Consider the following 20,319-nt stretch of genomic DNA (forward strand, 5'->3'; position numbering starts at 1 on the left):
TGATACCATGTTGTTTGTGTGAGTGACTAATCCTAAATTTCTGGGCATCTTTTTCACATCATCATAATTATGCACAAAGATATCAGCTGATATCATGATGCTCAACTCAACAGCAGGATTGAAAGAAAGAAACATTCAAATCGCAAGAGCTGCGTTTTTTATTAGAGCCTACACTGCCAACAACATTTACTTACATTGTAAGTGGAAAACTTTTTACCTGATTACACTGAGCTTGTGAACTGCCTGCAAATGAGCCAGACCAAACAGAAGCAACCAAACACCCATGTGCTCTGTACATGACGACACAACTAAAAACAATCTGGCATGCTTCAATCAGCTTAAAAAAAAAGTCAGAAAAAGAGGACATGCTGGCCATTCTGCCTAAAAAATAAAACAACGGGATCACAATTTTGGGAAAATAATCTCAATTAAAATTTCAGTAACAACATTAGATAGCAGAATGGCAGTTATAATTTGCCCAAATGGTTCAGCCACAGCAGAATTCATCTCTAGGCTTTGGGGACACCCTGTATCATGGTCAAACAAAAATCCTCAACCAGTCATAAAGATCCCAAATGCCCAGACTCTCACACTAAAAGCAATGAGCTTGATGAGTCATTTTCAGCGACTGGAGTACCACTGCCCCACATAATTTAGAGCAAAAGATGCTAATCTTATTTGCAGAGAGCTGGTTTGGCTGCAGGCTTTCACTGCATCCGAGCCATAGCACATTTCATATAATTAACTGACTGTTTGAAGACTGAGACTGTATTAGAACAGTAGTACTTCAGAACCAGTGGTCACTTGCATAAAACATCTTGAGTGAGTTTTGGCCTTAAGTTTTCCTTTTATTTCAGCTGAATAACATTTTATTCAGGGGAATTTTAAGTGGGGGGAAAAAAAACTATCGAAAATAAAGTTCAAACCCCGAGTTTAAGGTTTAACACACATTTTAATTTACAACTTTAAATGTCCTGTAAGCATCCCTTAATCCCTTTAGATAAATACTTGATGTATTGATGATATATGGACCACAAAACTTTACAGTGAATTGTATGGACAGCTGATATCATTGGGGTGTCTTTACCCAGCATCAACACCTCCTACTACAACTGCTGCATCTGCAAGACCCCCAACATTGTGGACTACCCCCACAGCCCTCTTCACCTTGCTTAATCTGGCAGAAGGTACCAGAGCATCCGTTCCACCACCTCCAACTTCCAAAACAGACTGATCACACATGCCTTTACCATTACTGCACACCTGTACTTTAAAATTCTTTAACCTTATTATAAGACCACAATCTTTCTGTTCACTTTACAGTGACAACGTTTGCACTTCACCACTAACATGCTGCGTAATGACAATCCATGTGTATAAACACTATTTCCAAATGTATTCACTCACCCATCCAAATCACTGAATTCAGGTATTCCAATCACTTCCATGGCCACAGATGTACAAAACCAAGCATCATGCACCAAAAACCATGTAGACTGCTTCTACAAACATTTATGAAAGAATGGGTCGCTCTCAGGAGCTCAGTCAATTCCACTGTAAGAGGATGCCACCTGTGCAACAAGTCCAGCTGTGAAATTTCCTCACTAATAAATATTCCACAGTCAACTCTCAGTGGTATTATAACAGAGTAGAAGCAATTGAGAACAACAGCAACTCAGCCATGAAGTGGTAGACCACGTAAAATGACAGAGCGGGGTCACTGGATGCTGAGGTGCATAGTGCACAGAGGTCACCAACTTTCTGCAGAGTCAATCACTACACACCTCCAAACTTCATGTGGCCTTCAGATTAGCTCAAGAACAGCGTAGCGAGATTCATGGAATGAGTTTCCATGGCTGAGCAGCTACATCAAAACCTTACATCACCAAGCACAATGCAAAGCATGAAATGCAGTGGTATAAAGCACCACCACTGGAATCTAGAGCTGCGGAGACGTGTTCTCTGGAGTGACGAATCACGCTTCTCCATCTGGCAATTCAATGGATGACTCTGGGTTTGGTGGTTGCCAGGAGAACAGAACTTGTCTGACTGCATTGTGCCAACTGTAAAGTTTGGTGGAGGAGGGATTATAGTGTGGGGGTGTTTTTCAGGAGTTGGGCTTAGCCCCTTAGTTCCAGTGAAAGGAAATCTTAATGCTTCAGCAGACCAAGAGCTTTTGGACAATTTTGTGCTCCCAACTTTGTGGGAACAGTTTGGAGATGGCCCCTTCCTGTTCCAACATGACTGTGCACCAGTGCACAAAGCAAGGTCCATAAAGACATGGATGAGCGAGTTTGGTGTGGAAGAATTTGACTGGCCTGCACAGAGTCCTGACCTCAACCCGACAGAAAACCTGTGAGATGAATTAGAGCAGAGACTGCGAGCCAGGCCTTCTCATCCAACATCAGTGTCTGACCTCACAAATGCGCTTTTGGAAGAACGGTCAAACATTCCCATAAACACACTTCTAAGCCTTCCCATATTAAACCCTATGAATTAAAAATGGAACGTCACTCAGGTTCATATGCATGTGAAGCCAGACGAGCAAATACTTTTGGAAATACAGTGTATGTACAGGTGTATACATATATATATGATGCCCAACTGCATTTGCTGGTTTGTTGTCCTGTCTAGTTTTTATTGTCTTGTGTACTTAGTGTATTCTGTAGCCGTTTCACACAGTCGTGTACCTGCACTCTGTGTAGTCCTGTGTAATGTACTACTGCTGAGTGCTGCACCATGTGGTCGATATTTCCTCTTAGGACATACAAGTTATAGTGAAGAATGACAAAAAAGACCACTTGATTTGAAATGGTGCAGCTGCTGCACTATTTAAGGTGGGGCGGGAAAATTCGAACAAGAATCTGATGAATAAGAAGGCGACTTCAGTCTTGTACTAACATGATCGCTTCACTTTCTTCATATAAAGTAAGCAAGCTGGCTAGCTTGTGCTTTCCACACACTGACCACGGGCTGCATGTCACCCGGCTCCCTTAAACTCATACATTGTAGGATTTTTGGGTAAAAGTCGTTACTTCGTTATTTCGTGGTCAAAAAACCAAACGGTTATCTTTATATATATTTGCAGACAGACTAGCCTAACTTACATCTCAGAGACCGTAGCGTTCATTCAGTAAGCCAGCTTAGGTTACCGTTAGCTAACCTAGGTTAGTTACAGTGGGTCTTCATATCAACCGTCACAGGGTTTTTTGTTTTTGGCTTTTTTATCGAACCTCTTTCTCCGTCGCTGTTCCTTCAACTCCGAGTAAAGCATACAGGTCCATCTGTAAAATCTCCTTCGCCGAAGCCATGGCTCAGTTTATTTATTACCAAACTCACAAATCCTCAACTGCTTTAAAACGCTGTAGCACTGAAAACACTTCCGAGTTGTCGTCCTTCCATACAAATGACGTCATGGATAAAATAAAAGTCCTTCAACCTGCGAAACGAAAGAGTCCCGCTGTTTAAACGACGGGCAGAATTACAGCCAGCAGCCAACTGAGCTGCTGATTTCGGAATATATCGATACGCATTTAATACGTTTTTCACCGTTTGAAATATTTATTGAGAAAAAAAACTTTAAAGTAGCAATGCTTACAAATTTATCCCACATGTTTTGCGGTAAGTGATGATTTAGTCTTCAGTAGGTGCCTCTTAAAGGGGAATTCCACCAACGTTTCAAATATTCTGAACAGTTCAGTCCTTGAGATGTATGCAGAGTCATTTAGAATAGTTTGATGTGAAATGGTTGATTTTAGAGAAACTTACAAACTGACGCTTAAAGGTGGAACATATGTTTAATTATGTCTACAGCACATACTTTTACTATCCCAACCACCAGTGAACCGTCATCTGAGTTTTTAATATGTAATGTGGATGATAGTAAAATAGTGGGAAATCTGTGGGGAAAAAAACACAGTTTTCTTTGGGGACTATTTTGCTTCACAATGTCCTGCATGTACCGGACATCGTGCCGGACATCAGGCAGCACATATCTAATCACGTAATAACCTTCTGTGAGGAAGCTTTTATAGGCATTAAACTATTCAGACGTCTGGTTCCTATCACCACTATTGGGAAAAAATCGGACTCAGCAAGTTTCTTTAAAATAGAATATTTCACATCAATCCACTCGGAATAACTCATTTTACATCTCAGCTGCTTTGTTACTTTGAATATTTGGGTGGTTGGTTAGTATAGTGGGTAACACCTCTGCCTTCTATGCTGTAGACTGGGGTTTAATCCCCACTTGGGCAACAACCCTATACTATACCAATAAGGGTCCTTGGGCAAGACTCCTAACACCGCCTTCGCCTACCTGTGTAAAAATAATCAAATTGTAAGTCGCTCTGGATAAGAGCGTCTGCCAAATGCCATAAATGTAATGTAAATGAAAAAAAATGGCCTTTAGTCTCATTTTAAGTTCTGGTGATACTGTTTTTAATTGGCACGAACCCTAGGAAATAAATTAGTAAATAAACGAATATTCTCTATCCTATGCATTTTCACTGTTTTAAATGTATTTGAATATGTATTTTGAATAATAAGTGTCAGTTTAGGCCGCGCATAAACGGCAGGTGGCCAGCAGATGGCGGTAGATGATAAATGTGGTTATTTCTGGGCTCAGTTGATTCACAGTCAGCTGTTTCAGACATTTAGGGTGAACGGTCATGTGATTAGCATGTAAGTGAAAAGGTTCATTACTCGAGAAAGTAGGAAGCTTTCCTCCGATACAGACAAGTCCGCTTTAAAACAGAGCTGCAGTGGCAGGGCTGTGATTTTACAACGCTAATACAATCACAATGAAACCTGTTAGGATGCCTGGTTTGCATCATGTCTTCTACAATCACATTTACTGTAATGCTGACTGATGAGATTGGAAGTAGTCTAACAAGGTGTTAGTCAAATGCATTAGTCAGTAAAGGCAACAGACATTTAATGCTCCAGCACTTATATATATATACTATATATATATATATATATATATATATATATATATATATATATATATATACATACTTAACACTATAATAGTAATACTATACAACACGAAGGTGCCTTACACCAAACAAAACATTGCAGCAAGCATGATCTTGCAGCTCTCATATGCTTACCCTTCTGCAAAAAGACCTTTAGGTCCATTAAGATTAAATCCGGATGGTTTTGCTTCTACTTTCCTGTAGGGCATCTTTAGATTACATTAGAAAAAAACATCAAATGCAACTGAACACTTTTTTTAAAACCATTAGAGCCTTTTACACCGTGATGTCAACTCATCAAGGAAACACTGAACCTCATTAGTGGCTATTGGACACCACAGGGAAGCAACAGTCAACGTTTAATGGTAGAGTAGCATGCATCTCTGAAATTCTGTTCAGAGTCGTCATCTATGCAAGTCTTTCAGGTCCTTCCTTGACTCACATGCGTTGTCTTGAGTCACTTTTTTTCCTCTTACTGTGGGAACAGATAAGAATCACATTTTCTCACAAAAAGGGAAAAATGCAGAAATGATGCATGACGTTTAGAGAATGTTTGGCTTGATTTCTTTCTCTCTACCTGCTCAAGGGGCCACTCCTTGATGCCACCCTCAGCTGGTTTTATAACAAACCCTGAGCAGATTCAGAGAGCAGCACGTATTTATGAAATATAAAAGGTGCCAGCAAAGTCTTTTGTTGCTATGGTAATAATACAGACACACAATGGCTGTGTCTGAAACGTAACATGATTTCAGAGACAGAAAGGAAGTGAGTCCTGTCTGAATTAAATCTTTGTATAAAACGCTGCCTGCTGAGGAACCTCCATCTGGCTGATTTTTGAAGGCAGCACAGATCCATTTGGCCTTATGTTTCCCATAATCCTGTCAGCACCAAGACGGCTAAGAACTTGGCTAATAATCTTGTGAAGTGGCTAACTAATCTTAGCGACCAGCTATGTTCTTATTTTCTTTTCATTCCCACATTTTAGAATAACCAGCATGGCAGCTTTTGTATTAAGTCTGTTGTTCCTGTTAACTAATTTAGCTAATGTGGCTAATGTAACGCTAGGCATTCTAGCTCATACATCCAGTGACATTTTGGAGCTTTTTAACCATTAAAGCTTCTTTCTGTGAGGCAAAAACTGTACAGACAGTACCCCAAAGTACTTAAGTATGATCATAAAGCAATTTATTTACTCTTAATTTGGTTATTTTCTTTATTATTCATTAAACAAATTATCACCACAATAGCTAGTTAATAGCAGAAGTACAGTATTACTAAACTTCTGTTTGACACTATATTCAAAGCACTTGTATGTGACATACCATAGTTTTACCAAATGTAGTGCCCTAGCCTTCTTTAAAAATATTTTTTTAATAAATTAAGACTTCTACATAAAAAGTTTGTTTATTAAAGCTTTCAGTCGCTTTTATTATATATTTTTATCAACAGACACAACAGTATAAAATGATGAAAGAATAAAATACTGAGATTGTGGAATAATATTAAATAATAAATAATCATAGAAAAATAATAAAATAAGGACAGAATTCATGTGTTTTTAATGTAATCCATATAACTCTTACCTTCAGTATGAACACATACATTTCATTATTATTTATCTGGGCATTATGCTGGACAAAATTCAATCTGCAATTTAAAATCTCAGCTACAGACTTGGTTGTGTTTGGGAATATTTTTAGAATCTTCAAGGTATCATTTTAACATTTAACACTTGCCAATATATATACAACAATATATATAACAGATAATAGTTAGATAGTTGCTTGTTGGCATGCTAGTGTTTTTATTTTTATTGATTTAGTAAGTAGCCTTCCATTCTGTACAATTTGGCAAAAATGAGAGATTGCAAAATTAGTCTGGTGGCCTTCAGGTCATTCAGTGCTGTTGCTACGCATCAAAGAACAACAGGATGAGGAAGTCCAAGACAGGAAAAGAACTCATACCCCCCCAGTGGGGAAAAGTGCACACCCTGGATTCATGCAATACTATCATACTCATCATCACACCACAGAAAGGGGGATGTTATTGGGTTCATGTTGGGGTTAGTAACAAGATAGACAGCAAGTAAATAGACTAAATGAAACAGTAAAACAATATAAAGGACTGGAAAAAGTTTTAATGTGACAACGCGCCAGAATTGCTGCTTTATCAAAAGTCCGTCTAGCTAACCACTACAAAGATTACAGGGACCAAAAGCCCCTACTAATGGACTAAAAACACATGACACATGTCTGGACATGCCCACTACACTGCCAGACTCCTGCATATTCCAGGAGGGCCCATGGTGCTGGGATTTCCCTTTTTTACATCTGAATGCATTATTGCTCTGTATTGTTTCTGGAATCTGTGAACATTTTTGATATGCTTTTTAAGACCTAGCACCATCAACTATCTGCCATCAGCTGAATCTCAAACATGCTACTTCAGGATGTTTTAACATGATACTCTGTCTAAACCTAATGAGCCTGGCTCCAAAAGATGTGGACTAAGCATGTGCAAAGCCTGGTCATTAGAATAGTTTGAGTGACTATATCGCCAGTGTAATCAACCAGTTAAAAAATGAATAGAAGCTCTTTTGGAGTGGACTGGTCATCTTCTTGGGCTCAAAATCATTTTATAAATGTAACCATACCTTTTCAATGACAACATAGAGATAGACACTATTTAGCATATAGCTGTGGTCAGAATCTCCAAAATGACAACTTTACAGCAGAAGAAGCATACTTTACTTTTAATGTAAGTCAATGGAACCAGACCTTTTCCCAAATCATTTTGGTTCATTTCTTTTAGCTCTGTCATTCTGAAATTTACATACATTGTAAAGGACAACAGGCATTTTCAAATTATGTCAAAACTTTTAAATGACAAAAATGGCTATGCGAGGTTTTGTTCTGACCGCAGCAATATGTTATTCCACAACCCCATGTTATTTTTTTTATAGATTTTGTTAATGCTTTGTTAATATTTTGTTGACCCAGGTCCCCAGTGGTGAGTTCAAAATGCCTGCATGCACCCCCTGCCCACCCTCACTTGCAACACAAGTGTTTTGACTAAAAATCAATGTGAATGATAAATCATAAGACATTTTCCTTCCATATTTCCAAACGTATCAGGGTACTACATTAGGGCTTGGTGTTAGGTGAGAGTTTTGTTTGATGATACGTCAGGTGAGAGGGTGAAATGAAAGGCACACAGTGAGGTAATCCAAAAAAGGATGAGCAAAAGTCGCTACATTTCAGTTAAGGAATACAGGGAAACAGGAATGTTGTGTTTAAATGGTACGGTGTGATGATTCATGCTTAATATCAGTGTCAGATATGAACTAACAAGATAAAAAAGTCAGTTTTGGTTTCAGGTTGGCTACAAGCCTTATTTGTTTTCATAGTCCAGAAAGATCTCTGAATATATGGAAACCTGTTCAATCTTGCCATGTCATTTAATGGGGAATTCCACAGAAATGTTAAAATTTCGCCATAATTCTGTGGTTGAGAAAGTCATTCGTAGTGGTTCGATATGAATTGTATCATCACACAGAAACTTACTGACTCCGATTTCTTTACAATGGTGATCACAATGTCTTCAACACAAATATGTCTATTTAATTGATGTGTAGGTTCACAAATGAATCTACACGTCTATATGTAATGTTGACAAAGGTGAAATAGAGCTAAATCCTAAAATACACTCTTAAAAAGATCTTAAAACACTCTTTAAAAGTAAATGGTTCCATATAGAATCATGAGCACTCAAAGAACCTTTTGCAAAATTACATTAATCATGAAAGGATTCTTCAGATTGATGGAAAATGTGCATAAATGTGCTATAGATGGTTCTATACAGAACGTTTTGAAAAGGTTCTATATAGCACCCAAAAGTTCTTCTATTGTTAGAAGCATGACATCGTAGCAATAGAAGAATCCTTTTCAAACAGCTTCTATATAAAGCCATCCCATAAACACACTTCCCTTCAAACTGAGGAACTCTTATGATGCAGCCAAACCCTTTAATCATGGTTCTATGAGTGTTTATGGTTCTTCTTTACTAAAGAACCCTTAAAGAGCCATCATTTTAAAAGTATGTGTTTTCTTTTGGGAACTTTTTTCCCTTATATCACCCTGCATGTATCTCTGCCATGATTGTATTTTAAAAATGTTTTAAAAGGTTTTTCACAAAACTATCATGAAACAATGGGCCTCATTCACCAATATCTTCCTTTTGTTTTTTTCTTCCTTTTAAATTCAGTTCATGAGAAAGACTGTAAGAAAAAGTCTACGCCAGCTTCTTAAACTGCAGAATTGTGCTCTTGAGTGTGTGTAGATTCTACTTTTACCTAAGATCAAATCCCAAATAAGAAAACATTGGTGAATTTCCTGCTCATGAAGAGTGTGTAATTGGGTTTTAAGAAGAAAGTCTTGTTAAACAATGGTTAGTGAATTAGGCTGCATATTCACCACCACTTCATAGCACAGCTCTGTCAGCGCAGGAGAAGCTTTAAATTCTACAGTTGTTTGGGTCCTAAACTCAGCGCTGTGAACAACTCAGGCCAGATCACTGGTTCCTATCAGCACCACTATAAAACTGAAAACAGTGTTGGTAAGTTTCTCTACAGTGCACATCAAACCACTCGGAATGACTGTGTTAACATCTCAACCATCTAATTATGCAGAAATCATATGAAATCGATTGAATTCTCCTTCAAAACATCACCCAAACCCTTCTAAACCAGCAACAGCGTTTTTACCCTGTCTAAGGGTACGGAAATATCGACAGAGATGGAGATGGAGTTGTGCTTCAACAACACTTTTCAGAATTATTTCACTATTTATTCAGCTTCTAACCTCTACTGCGATAAAATGCAATACAAATGAAGAGAGTCTCCCTGTTTTAACCGTTCACCGCGGTCACTTCTAACACGGTTACCCAAGAGTAAACGGTTATCGGCACAGTCCTTCATCCACCCTGTAGCGCCGAGTCCTCCAATCCTGCGTAAACTCAGGCGAGGGCGGAGTCCCCACTATGCATGAGTGTAAACCCTGTGTGTGAGTGAATCATGCGGGCTGAATCACTTCATCCAGTCAAACCATCACAGCTGAACAGCTGAGTTCCAGCTATCTGACAGCAGCCTGGAAATAAAGCCACAAAATCACCCGCGAGGCTTCAGTGCTGGACATTCCTGCCGGACATTAATGGGATAGAGGTAGGCTTGACCAGAGCTCAGCACATTTCACTGCTCTCGCCGTTTCAGCGTGTTGTAATCGTCTCGAGCGACGCGTGGCAGACTCCGAGTTGGGATCGGAGTTGAGGCGGTTTAAAAGAAGTGCAGCCTTTTAGAAAACACACAGCCTAAATCGCCATGTCTGAGCACTGAGATCTCCCGTTTCGCGGCCACTGCTCGCCATTATTCCTGCAGTAACACTGACCAGGGAGCTCAGGGAGTCAGAGGGACTTTCTCTGCAGATCGCTTGTGTTTGCCCGTTATTGATTTCGGGGAGGCTGTGTGACTGACCTACATCAGCCGGTTTTCCCGGGGACGCTGCGCGGACCTTATGAAATGCAGAAAAGCAGAGCAGATGGTAAAAATGAGAAATGTAAAGGAAGAACATCTGCAGCTGTTAAGCGATTAGCCTCTGTCTAAACACAGTCCGGCCGCCACTTGAACCCTGTCGTGGCTTCTTTAGCGTTTTTGTGGGTTTACTGGAAGCTTATTCAGTCAGACGTGATGGAATTTGTCTCACAAAGACCTTAACAGGTAGTGCCGAGGGCGAAGTAGTCGTAACAGGCATGCAGTGAAAACGTTTATCTCTGGGCGTGTGTGTGTGCGTGTGTGTGTGTGTACGCGCGGGTGGATGTGAAAAGGTGCGTAGCTGGGTTTGATAGATATCAGTACATTCTTGCTCTAAGGTCACGTGAGTACACAGTGCCACATCTCTTATTATTTATCTTGTTGATTCCCTAATCGATGACCGCTGTAAAGTGCTAGAAAAACATCGGTTGTTGTATTAAAAGGGGATTCCTACAAAATTCCTGATTCAATCCTTAAGATGTAAACAAAGTCATTTCGAGTGGTTTGATGTGCACTGTCGAGAAACTTTCCAACACTGTATTCAGTTTTGCAGTGGTGGTGATAGAAACTGGGGTTCTACCACGCAACTATGGGCACTTTATTACCAGTGAACACCCACATCTACTCAGTTCTGATAGGCAATGATGGTGAAATAGTGGCAAATATGAAAAAAAAGTCTTCATTGGCCACTATTTTACCACACAACAGCCTGCATGTACTTCTCCACCATGAATGGATTAAAATGCATTTTAGTCAAAACTTGCACTATTATAATACAGCGTCTCAAACATCAGGCAATATAGTCGTAGCTATTTCATGTAATGGCTTTTTGCGAAGTAAATTTAAAATGAATAGACGTCTGGCTGGTCAATCTGGACTCTGAAAGGTGCATTTCATATCAAATTTAAAACTAAACGGTTTTATTAAAGGGGAGCTGTCATTCCCCTTTTTTCTGTGTTCATAATTTCATTTTGGGGGTCTACTGGTGCAGATTTACCTGCTTCAGTGTTACTGCACATACTGTACATCTCTATTCACCTTCTGTCTGAAACGCTCAGAGCGCCTGTGTCTTTAAGCCCCGCCTTCTGATGAGACCAGTGTGCTCAGCTCGCCCACTCTGTTCTGACCGGTTTCTCCCCTACACCTTCCACCCCTGTCTTGAAAAGTCAATCCTGAAAGTCAGTGTCTTCTCGACATGGCTCCAGAACTTAAACTCTTTCCAGCCTCCAGTAGTTGCTGTGTGTTGTGTGAGGGCGTGCCAAGCTTGACAGTAAGCTGGCAATAAGGATTTTGTTATGAGATCATGTCATCTTGTAATAAGGGAAAAGGGCTAGAATCCCAATGAGGCATTTCAGACAGCTAAGAAAAGTGGTTTCTGTGAGAGACAGTTCTTCCCTCTGGTGTGTATTTTGGTCTTCGTAACTTTGCAGATCGTTTACATACACAAAAAGCTACATATCACACTAAAGGAATGGGAAAAACCTGGAAAAGCATGATCTGTCTATATATACACACAATTATTCTAGCCATTAATCTACACGTGTCCTCTGAGTTTTTATATGTATCATTTTTATATGATGATAGTAAAATAGTGGTGAATTAGAAAAAAATAAAAGTTTTCTTTAAGGAATATTTTGCCAGTTCCCTGCATGTACCTTCCAGCTATGTATGTAATTTAAAACAAATACATTTTAGGCCTTTATCTCTTTATATACACTAAAATTAGAACTATTGCAAAATAATTTCTCATGCAGGAGAGTATATTCGTAACCATTTTATATACTAACTTTCTGTGATATTGCTTTTTGAGGCCTTAGACACTAGGACGTCTGGTTCCTATCACTACCACTGTGAACAGTTTTCAAGTTTCTCTCAAATGGTGCCTTTCACATCAAGCCACTCTGAATGACTTTACAATTTATTGACTTAATTATGCAGAATGTTTGAAAAACTGATGGAATTCCCTTTTAAAAAGGTCACAGTTTTCTCTTTCTTTATAATGAAATCTATAAATGAACAATTTATTTAAAAAGAGCACTTTTGATGCTGGTGGTGTCCATCAAGTTCTTCTGTGAAGCTGGGTATGACATCTAAAGGTTGACTGTATTGATCCTTTTGTAATTAAGTGCTGAACAGTGAAAGAGGAACGCCCCTATTTTAAGAATGGTCTTAGTCAATGCCTCTCATGTGTCACTCTTGTTAAATTTTGTTTTACTTTATTTGCTTTTATTAACCTCTCCTTATTAACTTTGAAACTCCTCCTCAATCATCTTCTTGTTCCCTTGCCTTTTGTTTAATCTCGTTTGCATTTTGCATGTCTCTCTTGGGTGATGTGTGGGGGCTGTGGAGAGCAGTCCCTTTTGTCATGTAACGACTTCCAATGGTTCATGTATTTCACATCTGGTTATCTATAGCAGCATTGGCAAGGGATATCTTGGAGACATCCTGGCTTCTAGATGGGCGAGACTGTAAATTTCTAGGTGGGCCTCAATACCTCTATTTTATTTAAAAAGGTAGCCACCCATCAAGCAGGGTGGTTTCTGGGTAGTTTAAACAAAGAGACAACTAGAGGGTGTGGGTTACCTGGGTGACTATAAGTTCATGTTTTTTGTAAGCTTAGTCAGACTTGCTCGGTTGGGAAGATGCACATTCATTAAACTTCTTTTTCCTTAAGTCTCCACTCCTGTTTTCCTCAAGAACCAAATGCTTGCCAGCAGAAGTCATCACTCTCATATGCTATTTCTTCCAGTGGGGCAGCTCAGAGCTATGTGGATAAATGAACAAGCCGGTCTTGTTTGTGGTAAAAGCTACTTCACATTTTGACACCATGCCACTCAACTTGTCCAGTGTTTTTCACCATATACCCTATGGTTGATGACTACAGACAATAATTTTGATGTTTCCCTGTATTTAGCAAAACAACAACAGCAGTCATTAACTCAAAACATACTTATAATGAAAGTCAATGGGAAATTGCTTCATTTGAAGTGACAGGGCTGAATCAACTGCCCATTGGCCTGTATTATACAGGGAAACATGCTGAAATGATGCTTTGTGGTAACTTTACAAATACAGCAAAAAGAGATTAGGTTGAAAAACACTGGGTTATTCCTTTAATTTGCATAACATCATGCATATTACCATCACATACCTCACATGTGGAATTCACGTTTCCCCCAAATAACAAACATTTTAACTAGAAAGATTTTTCCTTAGTGCACCAAAGCTGATTGTTCCTGAGTTTCAGGATAGTAGATTTTTCAGATTTGCAGAAGCAGATTATGGTCATTCAGTCTGGACATCATATTCTAAAACGTTTGCTTTTAAGTGTGAACTGGTTATATTAGCTTTGGACAGGCATCCCAAATCTGTTTCAGTCTGACATCCTTGCCAGACCACAGTCAGCATTCTCTGTTGAACTATAGGGAGGTTCAATCGATGACAACAATGAAATGTGCAAATACAGGGTGTGGCAATCACAAACTAACATGGGACGATGGAAAAATCCAGTGGCTGATGCCTCTTGAGCTTTGTATCGACATCTGTGTGTCCACTTGACGTAAAGACTTCAATCAATCTTTCGCAAGAATGTCTGCAATGGTCTGTGTTCTGCTGTGTTTTTAGGGCTGGAATCCAGACACTAATCTGAACCAGACAGATGTAGCCATATAGGATCTGATGCAGTAGGATGTAAGCATAGTTGCAAGTGGTTAAATGCAAACTTGACAGTGCTGTAACCGAAAGTGCTCTGTAACAATACACATACACCAACTGGCCACTTCATTACGTACACCTTGTATCCTTACCCACTGTCCATTTTATCAGCTCCATTTACCATATAGGTGCACTTTGAAATTACAGACTTTATTCCATCTGTTTCTGTGCATATTTTATTAGTCCCCTTTCACAATGTTCTGTAATAGTCAGGACCATTCTCAGTACTGCAGTGACACTGAGGTGGTGGTGGCTTGCTAGTGTGTGTTGCGAGGATCAGACACTACGTTTTTAAACATTAGGTCCACTTACTATCGTATAAATATATAGAGATACATTGAAATGGGTTGGTTTTATTTTGCTTTTGTCGCTTTGTTTCCATGTATGGACTCGAATGGCAGCGAATGGCACGTGTCAAAACTAATAATTACATACATTCAGATTATATATTTCAAAAAAGTGAGGAACGTTTTGTGCTATGGGCCCTTTAAAATCAATGGAATAGCTATACCTTTCATCCTGTGACGTCTTTCCAAGTGAAATACTCGATTTCAGAAGGTCCCCTAAGTTACCTGAGCTTATTGTGTTGTACTAGGTGAGGATGGTGGGAGGGGAAGGTGAAACATGATGTAATTGGTTAATATTATTGTTCCCTGCCTACTGGTACATGGTGTTTAATCAAAATTCAGAAGATGTTCTAAGCCCTATTCAAGTTGGATTAATTTTACCTCTAATATCGATGAGATCTGTGATTTTAATCCATTAAGAATCTGCAAAGCTGACATGGTTTTAAAGAGTTGTCCATGGTGACCAGTGTCATCCAAAATTTCTGCCATGTCATTGGTTTCCACCTCACGGTGGGGCAGAATTGTTTTTCTATTGGTAAAACAACTCTCCAACAAGTCCAACAATATAACAATGCATTTTTATCTGAAACAAGTTAGTGGATACTTTTCTCTGCATGTGATATGTTACACAGGAAGCTGCCAAAGCTTGTTCCTCAAGATTATGCTATCGAGACAAGGCAATATATGGAGGAAACATGACAAATGTCCGTGGTCACCTTAATCCAGCTCAGGCTGCATATTCCAGAGAAGGAAAGCAACAAACCAGTACTGGTCCTTCCAAAAACAGTTCACTCACATTACAAAGCAAAACATCCTTCCTGTGTCCATAAAATTCTCCCCTTCATTTCCTTGAGTAGGACAATGACAGTTGTTCTTGAGCGTATTTAATTTCTCCATTGGAACGTCCTGAACTGGCTTGACAAATATTTCGTCCCCTTGGTAATATGAGGTATCAAAATCTATCCATCTACTTTGACTACTTCAGAATTGACTGTTATATTTATAGGCCTTTTCACAAACACAATACGGCTGGATGATACTGGATTGTTGTAATGTAGGCTATCACCCGGGAGAGTTTGCACTCTCATAGACTGGCGCAATGTCAGCTTCACCATGCAGGGGGGCTTTTATCAAGGTCAGGATATTAAAAACGGCTTATACAACGTTCTGGCAGAGCGCAAGCACACCTATGCAGCTGCTTTAGAGGCCATCTGACATGAGGAATCATTGTTTCCACTTGCTAAAGCCATTTTTCAAGATCAAGCAAGGAATGTGGACATGAAGTGAATGCAAGATATGAAGTCAGAAAAAGGAGAAACAATGCAACTTTTTGTTATGGCAACATACTTCCCTTTTCAGGAATGTCCTTCCTTAAAAAAGGAAGCTTGTGTGGAAGTCCCTATTTTGAGGCCTCTGTGAGAAGCCTTTGAATGGTGATGTCTCTTGAAAAGACACCCTTTCTAAGCAGTTCTTATCTTGGAAGTACAGTACTGTGAAAAGAGACCAAACAAGGCATAAAGTTTGACTTTTACATTATGTTCATGTCACGTATTCTTCTGTGAGTTTATTTGCTGGTTCCAAAGCAGAAATGCGATTACTGCCCGGATCATGTAGACCTGGAGTTTTTATATTATCTGATAACTCAAGTGCATGTAAATGCATTGATCGTATTACTGACAAAATCTGATTTTCTGCAGTTATCAGATTATTAACTGCATGTAAATGCACTCAGTGAGATATAAACAAAGTTGTCTGATGTGAAACGCCCTGCACATACCTCTCTGCCATCAGTGTATTTCAACAAATATGAGTGCAAAATCTTATCTGAAAACAATTGTAGAACAGTGTCTCAGGCACCAGTTGATATATTTTTAACAATTTCATGTAATAACTTTGTGATGTTTAGAAGCATTAAACTCTTCAGATGTTCTGATTCCCATCACCAGCACTTTTGACTCTAATGGAGCATTTCCCCACCAAACCGCTCTAAATTACTTTCTTTACCACTTAATTATGCAGAAAATTCTCTGCTTAAGTGAAAGCTTGCAGTTATGAGTGTTGCCAGTGTTGTGTTGTCTATTGTTAGGTGTGAGACAGGAAATTGGATAAGCTGATAAAGTGTAATTCTTTTTGTTCTGTTATTAATTAACTTGCTGTGTTGTTAAGGTGGCTCCTAACTGCTTTTTAAGTCTGAAGAACTAGAAGTACAAGGCAGACTTCATTCAATTAATGACTTTGCTATTGTATTTATCCTGCCATTTATTTGAATCTGAATAAAGCTTTAAATATCAGGGAACACCCAGAATCCTGCACTAGAGCCAGAATCAACATCCAAACCCAAGATTAGAAGCGGGCCTGCATGTTACCAGAGACTGTCATTTTCTATTCTAAAGGGGTATTGTCTCCTAAGAAGCTGCAAAAACACTTTGTGTGGGCATTACCAAGCACTCACTGGCAGCAAGGGAGAAATGGGACGAACAACACTGACAGCTGGCATCTGTCCAATTTTCCCTCAGGAAACAGAAAAGGCTTGTTATGGAGTTAAAAATGAAACATTCCCTTTGGGATTGTCTGTTGACGGATTTTAACGGAAAAAAAGAGAATATCATGGTGTCAACTGCTATTATCCCAACACCAGTGATGATACTGATACTTTTAACAGCCAAGCGGGTCAAAAAATGTCTATACATAGTAGTTGGTAAAAGTCTTAGGCATCGAAGAAAATGATGTGTGAAGCCATTTATCTGAGCAGTAAGTCTAAAAAACCACTACAATTAAACTAAACAGCACATTGTGTTTTGATGGCTGTGAGTGTGTTAACATAACCATTTCAAGCCTTTACAGTTAGCATTCAATACCTGCATTTGCTAATCAGTCCTTCATTCGGTTAAATCAGGTGCTGCTGATGGAATTTAATAAATGGATACAGTGGCTGGAGTGAAGTCAGGAACCAAACCTGTGTTCTTCAAACCAACAAAACAAAAAAAATCTCACGTTTAGTTGTATTTAAATGATGAATATGGTTAATCAGTCCAATTTCTGACTGAAATTGGAGAGAAAATAAACTACCTTTAACTGAAACAGTAAGGTTTTGTCTCAGAAAACAAAATCATATACATATACCTACATTATATATATATATAGAAAGACAACATAACAAAATTATTGGCACCCCTACAAATATTTATGAACAAAATAGTACTGAAGCATTTTCACATTTACATTTCACTATTCTTACATACATCTGACTGTTCATGAGGCCTAAGGTCATCCACAACTTCCTTGGGGTTTCCCTGGGGTAAAAGTCATTAATTGACATGGGGGACAATAGAGAATTCACAAATGAAATGAGATCAAATTGTATTGACCTTCGTAGTTCAGTCTATGGCTATTAAAAAGTTGGATATTTGCAGATGTCACCTCATTTACATTACACTTACATCACAGGTTAGAGAGAAAGCTACTCCTGAGCTCAGATACTGCTAGAAACAAAAGCCCAGAGAAAAAGGAACAGAGTTAAACATAGTGCAGTGCAGTACATTACAATAAAAAACTTAGTGCTCACTCAAGTGCTGTAAAAGAGATGTGTCTTCAGTGTTTGAAAACCATGAGAGACTGTGTTGTTCGGAGAGCCAGTGGGAGCCAGGACAGAGAAAAGTCTAGATGCTTGCTTCCATGCGTCTTAAAGAATGTTGGGTCACGAATTTGATAATTACTACTTAGTATCTCATAATTATGACTGACCACTTCATTAAGTACATCTACCTTGTATCTCCACTCATTGTCCATTTTATCAGCTCCACTCACCATATGCGTGCACTTTGTAGTTCTACAATTACAGACTGTAGTCCATCTGTTTCTCAGCATACTTTGTTAGCCCCTTTTCACCCTATTCTTCAATGGTCTGGATACCCAGAGGACCACCACGGAGCAGGCATTATTTAAGTGGTGGATCATTCTCTGCACTGCAGTAACACCGACGTGGTGGTGTTGTGCTAGTGTGTGTTGTGCTGGTCTGAGTGGATCAGACACAGCAGTGCTAAACACCGTGTCTACTCACTTTCCACTCTATTAGACACCCTTAACTTGCTGGTCCACCTTGTAGATGTAAAGACAGCTGCTCATCTGTTGCTGCAAAATTTGCGTTGGTCATCCTCTAGTCTTTCATCAGCAGTCACATTATGGTGCCCACTGGACTCTGTTGGCTCGATATTTTTGGTGGACTATTCTCAGTCCAGCAGTGACACTGAGGTGTTTACAAACTCCAGCAGCACTGCTGTGTCTGATCCACTCGTACCAGCGCAACACACACTTATTTCTCATGGATTTAGTTAAAACAAGGCTGAACCACACTAAGTCACTTGTAGTAGTTTAAGCCTAGTACAGAGCTCACTTTTCAAAAATGCCCTTTTCTTGGCCTAAGTAATTGTACCACATTTACACGCATGAAATCACTTGTACAGGAAAAAAGTTGGGTTTTCTGATTTGTCCAACAGCTGAATTTTTAGTTATATTTGTTGGTGGTCCATGGTAGTGCCAGGACATCCTCCAAAGCAGCTTTTCCCCTCACTTATCTGGGCAAAACCCCCTCATACATCTACCCTCACTACTTGTTTGTCTACCCTCTGATAATTTGGGTATGGAAATAGGCTACAAAGCTGAACAGCACATCAGATTGCTGTTCTGTTTTGTGAGCTCGTCATGGGTCTGTGTCTGCATGCGTTTAAGCCAGTTTTTTACACTGAGGTTTGCCACAGTGCTTCCCTTCAGCATTTAACATTCAGCTCAATGTGTTTGTGGTCAGATTTTCTGGCACACTTTTTGATCACTTTTATGTAGTTATTAGCTTTTAAATTTTGCTTTAGGTTGTTTTATGCATTTGTTAACTAACAATGAATACAATATCATGAAAAACATTCAAGAATTCACTGTTTTAATACATTTTCCTGCCAATACAAAAGATAAAAAAAAACTCCAATATGTTGTTCCTGTCAAAATTGATCACCAAGGACGTGCAAAGTAGCAACAATAAAATATAAAAAAAAAACAAATCAGTTTTCCTTTAAACCGCGCGGTCTGTGCTGTCTGCTATCTGTCTACACTTTGCTGAAACTCAATTCTACCACCCCAGGTCTCCTGAACCGGAGGAAAGTCGGCACCTCTCTGAGCTCTTGTGAGAGTCTCGCCCCCTCTGAGCGCGGATACTCCCCGCTGCACAGGGGAGAGAGGCTCTGACAGCGGAGGGGGAAGTGGCGAATGTTTGTGGCGAACTTCTCTGTGAACAATTCGGTTTGAACGGTTTTGTTTAAACACTTCATTTCCACGGTGACCCTTAATCCTTCTAACCCGCTTGTTCACGGACTACTACCATAAACCGTTAGCGAGCTGAGCGTCCGCGGAGAGCAGAGGCCTGTTAGTAGTCGCTCTCCTGTGTCCGCCGGGTTTGACCGGCGGCCTCGGCGTTAAGGCGATTGGTGTTTAAGGTGTTTAAACTGTAAGCGTTATCTGGAAAGTGAACAGGGTCGCTGTGAATAATAGGAACTTGCTCCTCTGTTTCAGCTCCATTAGCGATTCCAGAGAACAGCATTTCGAAGCGGAAATTGTTACAGCTCTGCTCAAAACATGAAGTAGGACGGGATTTAACATTAGCACTAGCTAACTAACTAGCTCGTTAGAACAACTATCGCGGTGTCCC

General features: G+C 39.5%; 2 protein-coding genes across 7 annotated transcripts in view; one reads left to right on the forward strand and one right to left on the reverse strand.

Annotated features, from left to right (window-relative positions):
* dnajc17 (DnaJ (Hsp40) homolog, subfamily C, member 17) overlaps window positions 1-3,398 on the reverse strand; it is a 77,764-nt gene extending 74,366 nt beyond the window's left edge. Inside the window, exon 1 of the mRNA XM_017703265.2 lies at window positions 3,234-3,398. Coding sequence (XP_017558754.1) covers window positions 3,234-3,311 — 78 coding nt within the window. The 5' untranslated portion in view covers window positions 3,312-3,398. The remainder of the gene's footprint in view (window positions 1-3,233) is intronic.
* Window positions 3,399-10,016: 6,618 nt separating this feature from the next.
* The window catches only part of inf2 (inverted formin 2), a 47,604-nt gene continuing 37,301 nt past the window's right edge, over window positions 10,017-20,319 (forward strand). For 3 of the 6 annotated variants that reach the window (XM_017703260.2, XM_017703262.2, XM_017703261.2), the window contains exon 1: window positions 10,024-10,197. The gene's annotated coding sequence lies outside the window, so the exon portion shown is untranslated. Of the gene's footprint in view, window positions 10,198-20,319 lie in introns of all 6 variants that reach the window. The other 3 variants (XM_017703263.2, XM_017703264.2, XM_037541696.1) reach the window with 2 other exon arrangements.

Source organism: Pygocentrus nattereri, chromosome 10 (genome assembly GCF_015220715.1).
Source record: "Pygocentrus nattereri isolate fPygNat1 chromosome 10, fPygNat1.pri, whole genome shotgun sequence".
In the NCBI taxonomy this organism is placed as follows: Eukaryota; Metazoa; Chordata; class Actinopteri; order Characiformes; family Serrasalmidae; genus Pygocentrus; species Pygocentrus nattereri.